The sequence below is a fragment of the Epinephelus moara genome, chromosome 11, assembly GCF_006386435.1.
Source record: "Epinephelus moara isolate mb chromosome 11, YSFRI_EMoa_1.0, whole genome shotgun sequence".
NCBI classification, from domain to species: domain Eukaryota; kingdom Metazoa; phylum Chordata; class Actinopteri; order Perciformes; family Serranidae; genus Epinephelus; species Epinephelus moara.
In genome coordinates, this window is record NC_065516.1 from 26,903,986 (window position 1) to 26,920,796 (window position 16,811).

The following is a 16,811-nucleotide window of genomic DNA, read 5'->3' on the forward strand; positions in this document are numbered from 1 at the left end:
TAAGGATTTTTAAGTACAAATTAGAACTCTCTATGTAAAGCTTCAAAACTCTTGTCATTTCTAGAAACACTCTCGTCCTTGACTCCTTATGCCTCACGCACAAGCTGCTTGTCTGGAAATGGTAGCTTCAAGTAGCTCTGTGAAGACGAGGTTTTGCTGTCTACGCTCCCCTGGCAAGCAGCGCGCACAGGGACAGAGGAAGACAGCTCAAAGCTGGGGCCTTGTTTACAGCTGCGTGGGGAAGAAAACAGGCAGACGTAAATGAGGGTTGACGGTTTCATGAAGCACAATTGGTTGATGGCAGATTCAATGTGACTGGGCTGAACTGGGCGATGATCCGTACAGTATGCAAAATTCACTTTCTAGCTGGTCTGTGCCCACCAGCCCCTAGCAGCGAGCGGTCTTCCCCAAGCCCTTCTAGCTATGCCTTTGAATGCAACAAGAACTGAACAAGGCATTGTTGTGCTCAATTCCTTTTGACAACAATCACATTTAAAGAAGGAAAGAAAAAAAGTCATGGATTTTTTTTGTCACCAGTTATAAATGATTTTTCTCTCATGCTGACTGCACAGTAAGCAGTTTGTGTGCTGCACAGTGAGATGAGGAAAGTGTGACAGTTTAAGGGAGCATGTATAGATGCTTGTAGATGACAGGAGAATGAACTCAGGGCTTATTATGTGTGCCACTGTATATGTATGTTGTAATATACCCCAAATTTCTTGGCACAAGATTTTGGTGCAGCACTGTGAATTTAACATTTATGTGCAATATGACAGAAACATGTAAATCTCTGCCTGCACTGGGTCAGTTTACCCTGCTGCCATCACAGTATTGAACAACATTTCTTACCTCTAAAAACCCATTTTTTTTTTTTCATGAACCTCTATGATACATGTTTTTCCTCAGGATTGAATTGTTGTTTATCGTTTCAGAAATGCAACATCTGCATGTTCCATCCGGTTATGGCACATTAAACAACAGTCCTTGTATTACAAGGAGCATGCTGTCAATGTCAGTGGGGTCCAGGGAACGAGATGAGAACCAGGCATTTTTCTTAGCTCTCTAGACAGAGAGGCTCACATGGAGCTGTGTGGATTAGATTTTTAGTGACAATGACCCAAAGCTTTAGGCCCGGGGTGTATGTACTGTACTCCTTCTGTGTTCCTTCCCTTGTGTGTTTACCAGGGTCTTTTTTTTTCACTGGTACAGAACTTAAGGCAAGAATACATTCATAGTAATCAGAGGACGTATTGACATTTGCAGGACATGGAGCTCATTTACTTTGCATAGTGAGAAACATGGGCACTGTTAAAAATGGGAGCAAACAAAACGGTGCCCAGAGGAGAATGAACTGATATGACAGTTACATAAGGGAGAGAATAAGAGGACTATAAAAACTTTTATAGAAAAAAAATCTCAAGTAATATTCTTAAAATTGCTGTTACACTGCAGTGTCTGAATTATGTATATGAAGGCAGCTATACGTTACACTTTTCTAGATATTCTAGATTATTCTGTGCAGTAATTAGGGCGATAAACAAAATACATTTATATAGCCTAAGATAAAACGTAATGTGATTTCTCCTTTGATCTCTCCAAAGTGCCTTTAGCCCTCAGGGCAAAAGCAATAATTAATAAAGAGTGTTATCCTCCTTCATTGTTCCAATTTGATGATTAATTACTTTGGCAAAATAATGTATCAACTCATAAAATAACTTTCACAGTGTGTGTTGTTAAATAACCGAACAACAATCTTACAGTATGGAGTGAAAAGTGAATTCACTATAGAGGAACATTATTTGAAATGTATTCGTTATTGTTTTTAGAATTGTCTGTAAGGTTGCAGTAACAATCAAAAATTTAATACCATATAATGAATGCAAATGTCACGTAGCTTATTTAAATGGCTGCTTCACTTTACAGCGCAATATTGTTGAACTAGCCCGGTATAATACAAAGCGAATGGTGATTGTGTGCATATTTTTTTATTAGTAAAAATTACCTGATTAATTTTCCCATAATTGTTTCAGGGAGTTTCTCAATTTGCATATGCACCCAAACAATATTTGTCTTGCAGAAAGGTGTGTGTGTCTGACGAAATGAAAATAAGCAAATGAAAGAAAACACAGGGAGACAATCACCACTGATGCCGACTTTGCCAGCCTCGTACTGCACAGTATGTGAAACTCAGAAAAACTGATTGGTACCCAGTCGAAATGAAAATGGTTTTTAAATAAGTTACAATTAGATAAGCATTAATCTCAGTGGTATAAATGAATGTCTTGCTGTAGGGCTTGTTGAATGTAAAAACAGATTTACAAAAACTCCTCTTACCAGATTGGTCTGGAAGTAGTCCTTCTCTATTTTAATTGCTCTGTCATTTAGAGTTGAAATAAGCCCCCCCACCCATTCTGCCCCTTGATTTTGCCTTTGAAATTAAATATTGTATACAAATACATGCTGTTCATGGGCATGAGCACAGTTCATCATTGAAATCTGCATAAAATGATGCTTAAAAAGCTCCATACGCTTTGAGCAAGGGAGCTCTTTTATAAGGCGCATTCTTATGTAAACATATCCATAACAAAAACAACTACTTATGCCTATTACCTCAGCTTTCTTATTGTTCTGCTCGTCCGCAGAAATGAGAGAAATGTGGGACTGCAGAGTTTGTTCCACATATTCTTAATTTCAAAGGAACCCATACTTGCTTTCATACATTCCTCCTTTTTCTTTCCATTTCATGCCAGTGTGGACCACCTACAAGTCCAAATAGTGTCGACCTAGCATGTATAGACAGACAGAAAGACAGATACATAGATACATACAATTTTTATTACATTTGTATTTATCATGCTTTACACATTACCTCTATTATGAAATAACTATTTCATTTTCGACATACAAGGGGCCTGACATGGCATTATTTAAAGACTATTTTTATTCCTCTCCTTTGAGATTTTTTTTAGGTTGAGTTCATGTGAATGGAAGTAATGAGAAGTGTGCCTGGATTTCCATACTCATTTGCACACCAAGACTGTGTACTCTCATACAGCCTGTGTAAGAAATGCATAATACTCCAGGAGAGAGTGTTGTTGCCCATTCATTTTAGAAACAAGGAGGAAGTATTTTAATGTGACCTTCATTACACATTCATGTCAACTTTTCTTATCTATTTATGATTAAATTCTTTTCCACTCCTGTTGTTCAATTAGTGCTTGACCCCTTTAGCGGCGATGTAAATTAAATGACATTTTAGTGTCGTCCCATATTTAAAATACTGCGTTAGTTGCGGATCATAAATGATGATCTTCATTCTGCAGCTAATTTATTCATTTAACAATTTCCCTCCAGAAGTTACAGCAGAAGGCTCTGCAGCAACCTAAGCAGAAGAAATCCAAGTCGGCTGAATTTCTGATGGGTGAGTCCTGCTTGATGAGTTATTGCTCATAATTTGTGTAAGGATTAATTAACTAATTACAGACAAATGGCTTTGGGCTAAATTTTGCTCTTGCTTGTCAGGGCGCAATTTGTAATTATTTTAATCATTTCTTCTTCTTCTCTTTTTTTTCTCCTCCTTTGCAAGATTCTGATTTAATTTTAACCTAATTGTGTTTTAGTGTCATTCGAGGAGGATGCGCTTGAACATTTTGGGGCAGAGAAATCACCAGTAGAAACATTTCATTGCCATTAAATGTGCTTTGTTTTTTTATGAGTCACTTTGACCTAACTGTTGTGTTGCCCCTTCATGTCAGTGTTTGTGTTTTTATTTATGTTTCTACTTATTTTGTCAGGGAGAGAGGAGAGAGCTGCTCTGGTGGGCATAGAAAACCCAGCCTTCGATGGAGGAGGAAGCACAGAGCTTTCTGTTCCTCCGGTTTGGCTGGGGAGAGAAATTCGAGGTGACAGGCCAGATAGCACCCTTGCAGCTCACCCAAAAAAAATGGAGCTGCAAGCCCCTGCCAAAGAAAGAGGTGAAGCTTCATTTTTCATTAGCCTCAAATTTGTTGACAGTAGATGTGTTCCTGATCTAACCTTTCTCTCACTCCCTCTTTCTTTCTCTCTTTCTCTCTCTCTCTCTCTCTCTCTCTCTCTCTGTCTCTCTCCATTCGGGGGGCCCTTGGTCCCTGCATTCCAAGGCAAGCGTGTCCTAACAAGCAACCCTCGTATAACTTCTTCCTCCGCTGGAGAACGCTACAGTAGTGGGTGTTGTATCTCTATCTAGAAGTACCCTCGACACAATCAGCCTTGACTCCCACTCTCGGCTACATGCCTTGTGGTGGGCTGGAGTCATAGGAGAGTGCATTTACATACGCTACTACGCTACCAAGCCGATCCGCTGTCTGTGTGGTGTACTCACAACGCCCCCGAAACACGGCTTAAGGCCAATCAGGCATACGAATATGCCCCCTTATAATTCAGTATGTCAGGGAGAACTCTTGAGGAATGGGATGGTAAATTAGGATGCGTTCAAGGTTGCGAGTGTGCCAGTTTTCTCAGGGATGAGTCACATGTAAGATTCTTGATTTAATGTGGTTTATTTTGCTTTTGCTGTGCATGGCTAGTAATTATTATCAATTATTGTCATGATGTTTTATGCACAAGAGGTAGGATTACATTTAAGAACGGTGCGTGGAACTGGCCAGCATGTTGACAAAAACAGCTTCCATGAGGTCAGAAAGTCAGACCATAAACATAACGTATATGATATAGGAGATTAATGCTAAACCTAAACCAGTGATTAAAAAGACTTATTCACTGGCTTAAGATAACGGCTTTAGCAAAGCAATCAACAGTTGCAGAAGTCAGTCATCTTTGTTTCTGTTTTGTTTTTCACTCTCATATCACAGTCAAATCTGAGGTCATATTTCAGATATATATGACAATGAAAGTCGGCTTGTTCTGGCTGTCTGTGTCTGTCCATGCCTCTTTTCCTCTTGATCACACTCGAGATCAAAGACCTTAGCGTCAGGTTCCCTCCGTTTGGGGAGACACAACTTTCTACTGTTAAACTACAGACAACGTAGAGTAATACTGGAATTGGAAAAGGTTATCTCATGTTGACTCATTGATACATTCTGTTGTTGTTGATACAGTACATTTATAATGCATGTTTTGGGGCAATTTGAGTTTCAAAATGAAAATGCAGCATGTTACCACTCACCATGAAATGACTCAGCCCCAAAAAATAAAGCATAGAAATAAACTTGTTCATAAAATGTATTTAAAACACATCATTATGTTGTCTTAGATAAGATCATACAGTATGTTGATAGTAGATTGCCAGATATCATCTATAATTCCAACTGTTTTTGGCTTTTTCCATTCCTATATTCTTATCATAAAACAAAAACAAAACAGAAATGTAAAAAGCAGTAGAGAAGAAGAAGATTAAAATTGGTTTACACACTAAAATGATCTCTACATACAGTATGTTCCACCACAAAATTCAATTTAAAGTTCAAATTAAGAAAAGGTTGTTTTATTGGGAATACAAGGTCCACTGTCTCTTAGTGTATCGATATAGTCACTTTTTTTCCACATATATTGACATGCTGATGATGAGAGATGAGTTAAGTCACTGTTTTCCCTCTCTTCTTTTTGTTCCATTAATTGCAAATGCAAATTAGGCCACTTGCCTTCCCCTTAAAGCATACAAAATGAACTTAGCCATATGGTAGTTTATTGATATTAGAACTCAGGAAAATGTAATACATTTTAAATCTACAGTGTCAGGTTTATAACTTTATTGCACCCAATATAGGATTTACATAAACAAACTATAAATTGCTAGCATGAAAATAAGCCTCACTTTTTCATTAGTAAGTGCGAATATGCATAACAGTTCAGTGATCACGAAGGCAGAATGTTCCAATGTTTGTGACACTTCTATTTGGCCTTCACCAAAATCTTTCATTATCTCTTATTCTCTGTTAGCAGGCAAGAAGTGCTAGTTATTGATAATATGCATATAAGAACAGAGAATTGAAATTTTCATTAAAGAGATGAACTGGAGGACAGCCAGACTATTTAGGTAAATCACAGATATGATTCAAAAAGGCGATCCACGAAGCTACCACCATTATGCAAATTTGTGTTTGAAAAAAGGGTTTCATAACCTCAGAGCTATTTGCGGAGAAATTGTTCAAACTCTTTGTTAACGATGTGGAGGGATTTAACACGTGAATTTCACAGTCAATTTATGGCGCCGTTGAGGAGTCATACGGCTGCTCCTCGTTTAATAAGTTTTGCAGTCGGACTGTTTAACTTCGAGTGAGGACAGGAGTGTGAAAAACCTCATGCAAGATACTTCATATGAGCACGAAAGAATCCATGTGAGCTTTTTTGTGCAGTGGCCTAGTGGGCCAGTGGTGCTCCTATGCAAACACACTTACTCACATTTTTATGCGTCCAAGCGCTGATACCCACAGACTTCTATAAAGGCGATCCTTGTGTGGAATATATAACATGATTTAATGCACCATGCATTTTTTTTGCCCCACAACCTGAGAAATACAAGTAAAGCAATTTAGATTGGAGTGAAATATTCAAGGCCTGTAATGAGAATGATTTGGGGTTAAGAAAGCTGCTTGGTGGGGTGTACCCTTAATAGAAAGAGCCCCGGAGCCATTGGATTCCCATAAACTCTGTGGAGCAGACTTGATACCCATAGGTCAGTGATTGCTAATAAGAAGTCAATGAGACATGGGCTCAGGTTATTTTCCTTTGGATCTGCTCCTCCAAACTTGCCCGGTCCTCTAGGCCGCTGACCTCGGAGTATTTAGAAGGTATTGTCTTTGAAATTCCAGGTACTTTTGAGCTTGTAGACTTTCTCATTAGTTCCTTTTGAACACGGCAAACATATGGCAGTCGTATTTAAGAGATTGCCTGCCGTGACCTTTTGCGGCATGCTAATTAGGCCCCAGAGCACCGCAGGCCGTGGAGAGGTGCACAGAGAAACCCAGCAGTCTCTTTCCCAGTTCTCTCTTTCTGCCTCTGTACTCCTGTCTCATCTTGGCTCTGCCTTATCTGGTAGCAGCCGCTGCCCCTGCCCTTCGACAGTGTGGGTTTCAAAATTAACATTTCGCTTCATGTGCTTCTAATAACCACTAACCTGAACCTGTACAACTCCCCTCTTTCCTCCCCGCCAACACCCCCTCCCACAAACTCCCAACCCCTCTTTCTCTCATTCTCTTGCCTCTCGCACTTTCCACAGGAAATAAATGTGCCCAAAATTACTTTGACCCGTCGTCAGCAGAGCAGACAGACCCAAGGCATTGCAGGACGGCTGGGGTCAGCGCTGAAGATGAGCTGGAATTAAGTATGCCATTCTCTGTCATAATAGTTCTCCTCGGTTCATTAAAGTGAGGTGAGAGAGATCACTAGTCTCAGGCCGCCATTTGTGACGGCAGGACAGTCTATGTAAATACACCAAGTGATGGCATCACAAGATTGGCTACCCAACTCACTGTCATTGACGAAGGTCACGTATCATTGGTCAGTTTTCATTTCACCGTGGCTTTTTCTTTCCCCTGTCAAATGACACACGCAGAGCCACATCAATAGTTTGCAGCCCCCTCCTAAAGTAGGCCTATTAAAAGCGAGCTCCTGGGAGCCAAGTAATATGCATGTTATAATGAAACATGGCTATTAATGGAGAAGCCATTTCACCTGTATCTTTTGGATATCACTGCCGTGTAATATCAAAGGATTCGCCAAACCAAATCTCATCACATGATGACAGGCCGGCTAACAGGCATGTTAATGCTCCTATTTCATTACCCCTCTGCATACACTTGATTTTCACCCCTCTCCAGCCACGGCTAATATCTCCGGTTTGCATGTTAAGATGTGGTTTAGATTGACTTGTCTGATAAGTAGAAAGTAATTTTGAAGCACACAGATGCATGTAATTTTCCAGCACCTTTGAGGGTGTACTCATTTTATAATTGTTTTGACTTGTAGCAATACTGAATGCTGATGAAAATAGGCTGTACCAAAGAATGGCTGCCTTGCTGGATGAGGACGACACCTTCATAAATATACCGGGTATGTCTCCCTGTATTGCTGTACTCCTGTTCCTTGGTAATTTAGAAGCAGCTGATTGGTTTGCTCTAATCACAATAGCAAAAATAAGTTTTTAAACTTATATTTAAAACAATTACTTTACTTTTATATTGCATTAATTTAATTTAATAATTAAGAATTAAATTTTGGGACATGTAGTGCTCATTTAATCCCTTGAGATTATTTAAATGACATGTCCTAATTTTATTTTCCTGTCAGGAGCATATGTTAATACTTTTTCCAGATGTGTGTGTAACCGCTGGTAAATGTTAAGATCTAGTGTATTAATTCTGTTTACACACTTCAGAATGGTGGTGATATATTGACCAAATTAGCAAAGTTACCATTTGAAATAGTGACCACAGCATGACCACTGAATCCTAAAGTTTAAAGGTACTGTGTCTTTAAGAAAAGCTCAAGACAGTGAAACCATAAACAACCCAGACACAATTAAGATGCTACATTTTCCACTAATACTGAAAGCAGCACTCACACAGAACAAAGACTCAGACTAGAAATGGACCTTCACTTGTAGTCGGTGCTTTCCAAGCACAGCCATTGTCTCACAGTAGGCGTGCCTTTTCTCATTAGCTCAGTTTCATTTAAATATGTAGCCAACCAGGCAACATTGAGGTGGTTTAAGCTTAGCATTGTTCTGGGTGAAGACAGTCGCACCAGATCCTGTTGACATGACGCACATCTCCCTTGTAATTCCAGCGCACAAGTGATGGGTTTAGGCCCGCTTCAACACGGTAGAATTTAGCTGGCTTGTATTATTTGCCATTGTCTCGGATTTAGCTGTACCACTGAGATTAGCAGCCCCATCCATTGTCTTGGAATGTTCATGAAATCCCACAGAAAAAGTAAAGAGGATCTTGGATTAACAGTTCCTCCGTGCAATAGGCTGAGAAACCGGGAAGGAAGGAGAGAGAGGAAGAGAGAGAGAGCTCTTAGTTCTGTACTGTTGGAGTCCAACTGCGGTGAGTGCCAGTAAGCACTTCACTGAGCTACAATAGACTTGAAGACAATCACCTTATGCTGTTGTATGGATGCCTCCCACCGGTGTAGGCCGCAAGTCTTCTTTGCAGCTGCAGAACCAGCTCAGTGTATCAGTCACTACTGATCCTGACATTTTGCGACTGCTTGTCAGGCTTTTGTCTCAGCTTTTACAGTCTGCCACAAAGCAACATGCACATTTCACAAGAAAGAGCATGAATATGACAAAGTATTAATGAAATGGACAGTGGCCAGTGCTGTAGACGTTTTCTCAGAAAACAAATTCCTGGAGAAATCCCCCTCTGTTTCCAAGATCTTCAGTTCTTCCTCTTTATCTCGATAGATTCTATTGCTTTGGCTCGGAGATGAAAGAACGCAGAATTGGTATGCTATTCATTCTAGTTCTCTGTGAGGCGTTAGGCATTGATATCAGCTTCTATGTGAAAAGCATTAGGCAGTGATAACAGCTTTGGCTGTTGCACATATTGGACTGCACACGTCGAATACACAGATGCTAAAAAGAAAACCTCTTGCTTTCTACCAACGAGGCGGTGCAACAAAACTAAAAAGACGCACTGCAAGCAGGTTAGCTACTGTAGATGGTGCTTTTCTGCTTTCAGTAATGGATTCAAGGTTGATAACTAGAATCTAGTTCACATATGCACATATGTTGGAAAACAAAAACTTTTTTTCAGTGTATGGGCTTGTTGTTTATAAGTTATTTTGGAGGTTGGTGAGTAAAAACGCTTAATGCTCGTGCCTTTTTTTTCTCACATCAAATTAGCCACGTAAAAACACAGCAGTTATTCACAGCAATATGCAAATAGATACTACTTTGATTTGTGCATAGAAACACAGATACATGTACTCAGTTCTGCAGCATCAGTTCAACCTTACCCTGTTCTACATCTGCTCTTAAGTAAAAAACAAACAAACCTGTGATTATTAAATTCCAGTCATGCATTTTGTCTAATTTTCGGATGAATGTTATGAAATATTTCCATTAAAGACCAAAGATTTTGCTTGAATAAACAACTGCGAGCATATTAGCAAAAAAAAAAAAAAAGACAGGCTAACGTGGTCCACGTTTAATGCCCATGTAGAACTAAGGTTCTGTCAAGATCAGGATTTGAGGACTAAAAGATGCTTTGGTACTTTAGTGTTGTGAATGTTCACATTGTATTTGTGAGTTAGTGTTTCAGATTGTCCACCTGAATAAATGTCTGTATATACATACTCATCCATGTGAGTGTGTATCTGTTTCTGGTTGTGGTAAGTATGCACATCCATCAGTATGTGTATGCATGTGTGTTTCTGGTTGTGTGTGTGTATGTGTGTGCGTGTCTGTGCATGCCCACTGATGCGTATCTCTCCAGGTACGCTGCTAGCCTCCAGGGATGAGGAGGTGTTGGAGGTGAAGGCGGGTGATCCGGTGCTTCAGCGGCGACTGCTGCTCCACGGTGGTGGTGATGCCTCGGGCTCCAGGCCCTCCCAGGCCCAAACCATTGCCAAAACCCAGGCTGGGGCCAGTGCTGGGCTGGGAGGAGAGGCTGGACTCGAAGCTGGGAGGATGGTAATGGGCAGAGAGAGCACTGTAAAAAGTAATGCTATGCTTTTATTTGTGTCTTATATTTGATTTCTTTTTTGGAGAGACGTGTATTATAGTATTAAACTATTAAGGTTAATATGATAGTATAAAATGTGTTTTATTTTGACTACATAAAAATCAATCATTAAAGCTGTCGAGAAAGTTGTATACATTTTTGTACAATTCTTTGTCTCTGGACAATATTTTATTTCCACAGATTTTTTTTGTGGACATGATAGGACATGTGACATAATATCAAATATTATATATATATTTTGCCGCAGTATCGTTTTATTTTTTATATTTATTATAAGGTTTGTGATGCCTTTGTATTATTTCTTGCAGCGAGGACGGTTGAGGAGGTGATCCCCCACTACGCCCAGCAGCTGAGGGAGCGTGTGCGGCCTGACATGATCACGCTTGGCAGCCTTTCACTGCAGCAGGTCAGGGCTACAAAGAGGAATATCTGTGTCATCATCCCATATTCACCAGCACATCAGCCGTGTCCATTATGCTGTGTATCAGTGGCTTTGGCTAATGGACACAGAGTGTGTGCATGTGTGTGCGTGCATGTATCCGTTTTGTCTGTTCACGCGTGTTTACGTACGTGTGTCTTACATCCTCGGCTTACTAATTTTCTTTCTCTTTCTTTCCATATTTGCTCCACTTTTTGTCCCCAACCTTTTTTTTCCCCAGCACTACCTTTATAAAAGTTCTGCATTTCATTTTCAGTGCAGATGGTCTGAATCTGAGCTGAATGCACTCATGTGAAATTGCTTTTTGTAGAAGATGTATTCAGGGTTAGGTAACTCATTCATCCTCAGCTCAGAATGAGTGCATGGATTTTCAACTGTATAATCTATGCTACATATGATATCCTCACACAATTAACTTATTTGTGGAGACAGTTTTGTTCTGTCTTTGAACTTTGTTGTGCATTATTATGCATATTTGTTTCTGACAGAAGCAGAATTTCCGTGGTTCTTTACCCGTCTTATGGTCTTTTCAGGAAAAAATAGAGCGTGACTACTTTTTATTTTCCGACCGGGGAGTAGGGATATTTTGAACTAGCGTTAAGATCTGAAGCTTCTTTCAAAACAAGTGTTTGTATTCCATCAGTTGGAAGAGGAATGGGAGAGGATACAAGAACATGGGGTTTCCATTGTGTTGGCAAATCTAGATTGCAAAGAAACCCAAACATTAACGCATATATAAAAAGAATGCAGAACTTCTATCCACTGTATTTTTAGTTCTAATCTCACTTGAAAAGAGAGAAAGAGTATCAAATTATATGAATAGAAAGTAAACGTAATTGGGGAAAAATGGTTCAACAATGTCTCACCATCACTTGGAAGCCACAGCAACAGTTGACTCATCCTCCCGTACTGGATAATCAGCGGCATCTACTGTGTACTGTATCAGTATTGGGATCAGTGTTATCTTATTCTGCCATAATATGTATGCGCTCTCCTACTGTTTCCACACCCACCTCCCATTGAAAGCACATTATCCACCAGAGATTTCACATCTATTTTAAAAATAATAGTGTTTTTCTTCTTTCTCTATTCTGCCGTACAAAGCCTCTACAGGGCGAGACGCTGTCACTTAGCAGTGTCAATGCGTCTGAATGGGGAGTGTGAATGTGCTGACTGAATGTAAAACCGGCAGAAATACTCATCAAACGCTACATGTCTTTAGGGCCTGGCTCAGTATCGATTGCCTGCAGATTGCATTACAGTTGCTCCTTGTGCTTAATTCTGCCATTATGGTGCACTGCACTGTTTCATAAAGCGGCATCCAAAGAAAGTGTGCATGTGTATTTACACGTATTTTCAGCAAGTGGCTCAGAAGGGACCGCTGAAGAGGAGTGAGTGGGCAAAGAGAAAGAAGAGACTAATGGCCTTCTTCGCTGGGAACGTTGAGGTAAAGGCATGTGTACTGTATATATGCTGTACAGTATGAAGGATGTGTTACTTTTTTAGGAACAGCCCACAGGGCATTAATTTGGGGACTGTATGGTGTTTATAGATCCTTTTACAAGCTCAACACATTCCTCCAAACACACTCTTTCTTCTTACATTTTCCATAACATAAGCCAGTGAAATTCTGATGCTTAAGCGCTCATCTTTAAAAATATTTCATTACAGCCAGTCACAGAAATTAATAATATCTTACATCGTAATTTAGAATGATGTGGTTTAAATTAAATTGTCAATTAGCTGATAATGCTAATGACGGTTAACACATTAGCAGTGTTTGTTAACATATCCACTTTAATATTTCAAAGGAGCCTCATTCACAAAGAGACTGTGACGAGGCAGCGAGAGACGCGCCCCAGCCCAGGCTGAACACGCTGCTTCAGTGGTGAGTCCAGCCCATTTCATATTTCTCTCCATATGTACAATTGATGTCACATGACTCTAATCATTAATTGTGTGAAAAGCATTTGTATTCCCACTGACATTCAAGAAGGCATGTAATTCATATGTCCTCTGCATGGCTTCTCCTGTCGACAGGCATTGCATTGTGGGTAGTATGGCTCCAGGGCGTGGAAATCTGTCCATGTCATTGGGCTTGGAGGCGCATCAGTTCCTGGGTCCATCCACTTTAGTCTGAGATCACACATCAAATTTCGTAGCCAGAGCCCTGTGGGCAATCAGCTTAGCATGTTTAAGTTTTTAGTAATTATGGACTACCACGCTGGCTGACATGATAAAATCAAGAAACTACTGTACACATCAGTATCTTCTCTTGTGTTTGGTTGTTTTGTGGGTGGGTGGTAGTCGGACACCAGCCCTGTCAGATGAATGTGGTTCGGAGTTTAGCGAGATGACCTCCTCTCGACAGCCTTGAACCCTGTAAATTCCTTCTGATATCAATGGTGGGTGGCTATTAGACATGGGAGACTTTCTATGCATCACCTAGGGCTACATCTGCCTGAAATTTAATGAGAAATGATTTCACTTTTTCTCTCCCTACGCTTATGAAAGAGAAAAAAATAAAGAGGAGAGACGCGGAGCTGACTTGTGGTTTTTGTAACAAATGTGTAATTCATTTGTTTCCACTGTTTCTGATTTAATGGAGGTCGAGTAATTGCATTAGGAAGCACATTGTGCCTTGTTGTGAACTGATGAAAGCACATGTAATACTTTTGATAGGCGAACAGTGAGGAGGGAGAGAGGGAGAGAAAGGAAAGAAAGAGCCAGTGCCTGCCTTTGATGCCGAGCATTTATTTGCTGAATTATCCTTCCTTTTACAAGCATCTTATCCCCAGTCACAGGCAGGCCAGGGCCCCTGTGATATTGCTTTATTTTGAGGAATTAAGAGAGGTGGCGAGGAGACAGAGCGAAGCAACCGCTTATTACATTACCACTGATAAGATTGAAAGGCCGAGAAAGGCAGAGAGAGAGGGAGAGAGAGAGAGAGAGAGGGACCCAGTGGAAAGTGTTTTGTTGTGGTGTTATTAGATTGAGCTGCTGTTGGCTACAGAGTGGAACAACAGAGAGTCCAAAATGCAGGTGGCTGTTAACAGGGTTAGCTTCTTGTGTTCGTGTGTGTTTTATACGTGTGTGTGTGTGTTTGTGTATGTAGCAGCAGAACCATTGAAAGCCCGTCACTCAGAGCGCTGGGGGAAGGCCAAGAGGAAACCACGGCCAAATATGGCCAGATGACAGAGCTCCCAGCATCCTCCTCTTCAGCGTCACGGCCCCGGTGGCAGGTAAGATCTGTGAGCCGCTCTGACTGTGAACCGAGAAACACACATTCATTGGAAAAAGAAAGCACGCAAACAGGAAGTGACATACCTCTTAATCTCTGAGAGGCTTGTTTCACAGGAGGAGATATTGATCCCAAAGTGTTTACAAATCTTAAAAAAACAGGGTTGTTTGTTCAAAAACACCCCAATGATGTAATTATGTGAAATCCTGTGATGAATGGGACTTGTTAGAGAATGGGGAAATTATCTCTCATATTTTCTAGTTTTTCAAATTCCTTCACTCCTTTCATGACGCTAATGGGTGCTGTATGTGCACATGCCTACACAAAGGCACATTCACATGCAGGCACCATACAACGCTGAGCAAAAGGCTTCCCTATACAGTATGCTAACTACTCAGCCACATTTTTTTATACAGTACATAAAGATTTTTTTCCTCTGCTTTGTGTGGATGGTGTCTGTGGTTTTATGAATCTAAGTAGGAGGAAAAAGGAGTCTTTGGAGATGAAAAAGGGGAACAGAGGGAGAGGAGAGAACAGAGAACCAAGTGGGAAAGAGAGAGGGAAGCTGCAGCTTTAGCGGTAGCATCACCAGCTGTGGGAGGAGTGTGCTGTTGTGTTGCATCTGGGGATGAGGCTGCCATGCCACCGTGCTGGCTTAAAGATGTAATGAATCTTCAGTCGGGGGCTTTCCTTCCAGGGTGACAACTGGCTTTGAGGAAGGTTGTAAATGCAGGGGAGATTGTGGTATAATTCCTCAGACTGGCGTTTGTGCCCCCCAGTCACCATTCGATTATCTCCCAAATTGCTGTGTTTCACTGAGATAAAGATTTTTTATGGCTTGCTGACTTGAAACAACCGGCACAGGCAGAATAGGGGGCAAAAGAGGGAGAGGGAAGGAGAGAAAGAGAGAGAGAGAAAGCAATGGCCAAACCTGCCACGCATAGTAATTTCCTTTGGTAAATGACAAAATCTTTGTTTATATGACATTTCCCTAAAATTACTGCAGCGAGATGAATCTGAAATATAAAATGTCACATTTGGCATGCAAAACTATGAAAATATATTTCTGTGCAAAATTCATGGAGGCATTTAATTTAGAACGTGTTTAATAACTAAGGCAGCCTGCATCAGTAATCCTGCCCGGAGGTCCCAAAAAGATTGTCATATTTATTCTCTCCTTTCTTCACCCCCCTCCTTCATTCCGAAGCCAAAAAATTTTAAGGGTAAATGTTCATTGTTAATTAAGATTTACTAATTAAAATGAAAATAATTAACGAGAAAGCTTAATCTCTGAATATTAGCCCATACTTAGAAAGAAAGGAAGTTTTTGTATGTGGCATTTCCTGTCTCTATTAAGAGTGCATTTTGTGTGATCAGTCAATGTGTGGAAAGCCCTGAAAAGATATTTCAGCGAAAGGACGGCTGCTTGCCAGCAAAACCACGGAGGATCCCTTGCTAGAGCCTTTGATCTCATCTGTAGGAGTGCTGTAATGTTATGGCACTTTAGGCACAACTCAGGCTCGGGGCAAACAAACCACCTCTGATATGGAAAATTGGCTCACTTCACCTTTTACCTTCGCCTTGCTGTCTTGACTGTCTCTTACGACGCTTGTGCAAGCATGTGGGCCAGATAATAACAATACTTCTTAAAAACATACATAGTGCAAATAGGACACCAGTGTGATGATATTGGGTTTTTTTTTTATATTTCTTTGCCTCCTTTTCCTCCTCTCTCATCCTCCTCCTCTTCTTTCCAGTCTGCATGCATACATCTCCTTCCAGTGTGGGGGTTTAGAGGCCTCCATCACCTCCTCCCAAATGTGAGATGTGTGGGCTAAACCGCTTTGCCACCAATTATACTAATTTCACTTCTGCCTAAATTGTTTTTGTTGTTTTGGTATGCAAAGATGCTCACAGTGGGGAGATTGAGGGGCATTACTGCAGGGCTCAGCACACACCTTCCCCCCTCACAGACTGGCAGAGCAATGGGCACCGCCAGCCAGTGTTAGGTGAATCTGTGTGAGTGTGTGTGGTGTGTGTCTGTGAAAAGGATAGGAATAGTCTCAGGTTGTTTAGTGACAACACAGTGCACAGTATACTGTAAAGCAAACAGTGGGTACAGTGTATGAGTGTGTCTATGTGTGTGTGTGAGCACATGAAGCCCCTGAGTGCTACTATGTCATCGATTGGAATTGAGGGCTTTAATTGCCAGACACTCAAAATTTGCCCTAGGGAGTTGGTCAACATGGTGTAAATTGGAGTACATAAAATAAATGGGCATTAAGAGATGCAACTTAGATAATCAGAGAAAAATAAATGCCTGCACTTATGGGAGGAAAGGAAAGGGCAGGCTAGGGTAGGATAGGATGGGGAGGAATATGACAGGATAGGATAGGGTGGGATAGGCTGGAATGTGATGGGATGGATGGGACAGGAGGGGGTA

The 16,811-nt window shown here is 40.8% G+C and overlaps 1 protein-coding gene across 1 annotated transcript in view; it reads left to right on the plus strand.

Moving 5' to 3' along the window:
• The window catches only part of ofcc1 (orofacial cleft 1 candidate 1), a 111,276-nt gene that overhangs the window by 12,123 nt on the left and 82,342 nt on the right, over nt 1-16,811 (plus strand). The window contains exons 5-13 of the mRNA XM_050056735.1: nt 3,355-3,421; nt 3,795-3,974; nt 7,217-7,321; nt 7,966-8,049; nt 10,440-10,664; nt 10,997-11,094; nt 12,488-12,574; nt 12,939-13,015; nt 14,243-14,369. Coding sequence (XP_049912692.1) covers nt 3,355-3,421; nt 3,795-3,974; nt 7,217-7,321; nt 7,966-8,049; nt 10,440-10,664; nt 10,997-11,094; nt 12,488-12,574; nt 12,939-13,015; nt 14,243-14,369 — 1,050 coding nt within the window. The remainder of the gene's footprint in view (nt 1-3,354; nt 3,422-3,794; nt 3,975-7,216; nt 7,322-7,965; nt 8,050-10,439; nt 10,665-10,996; nt 11,095-12,487; nt 12,575-12,938; nt 13,016-14,242; nt 14,370-16,811) is intronic.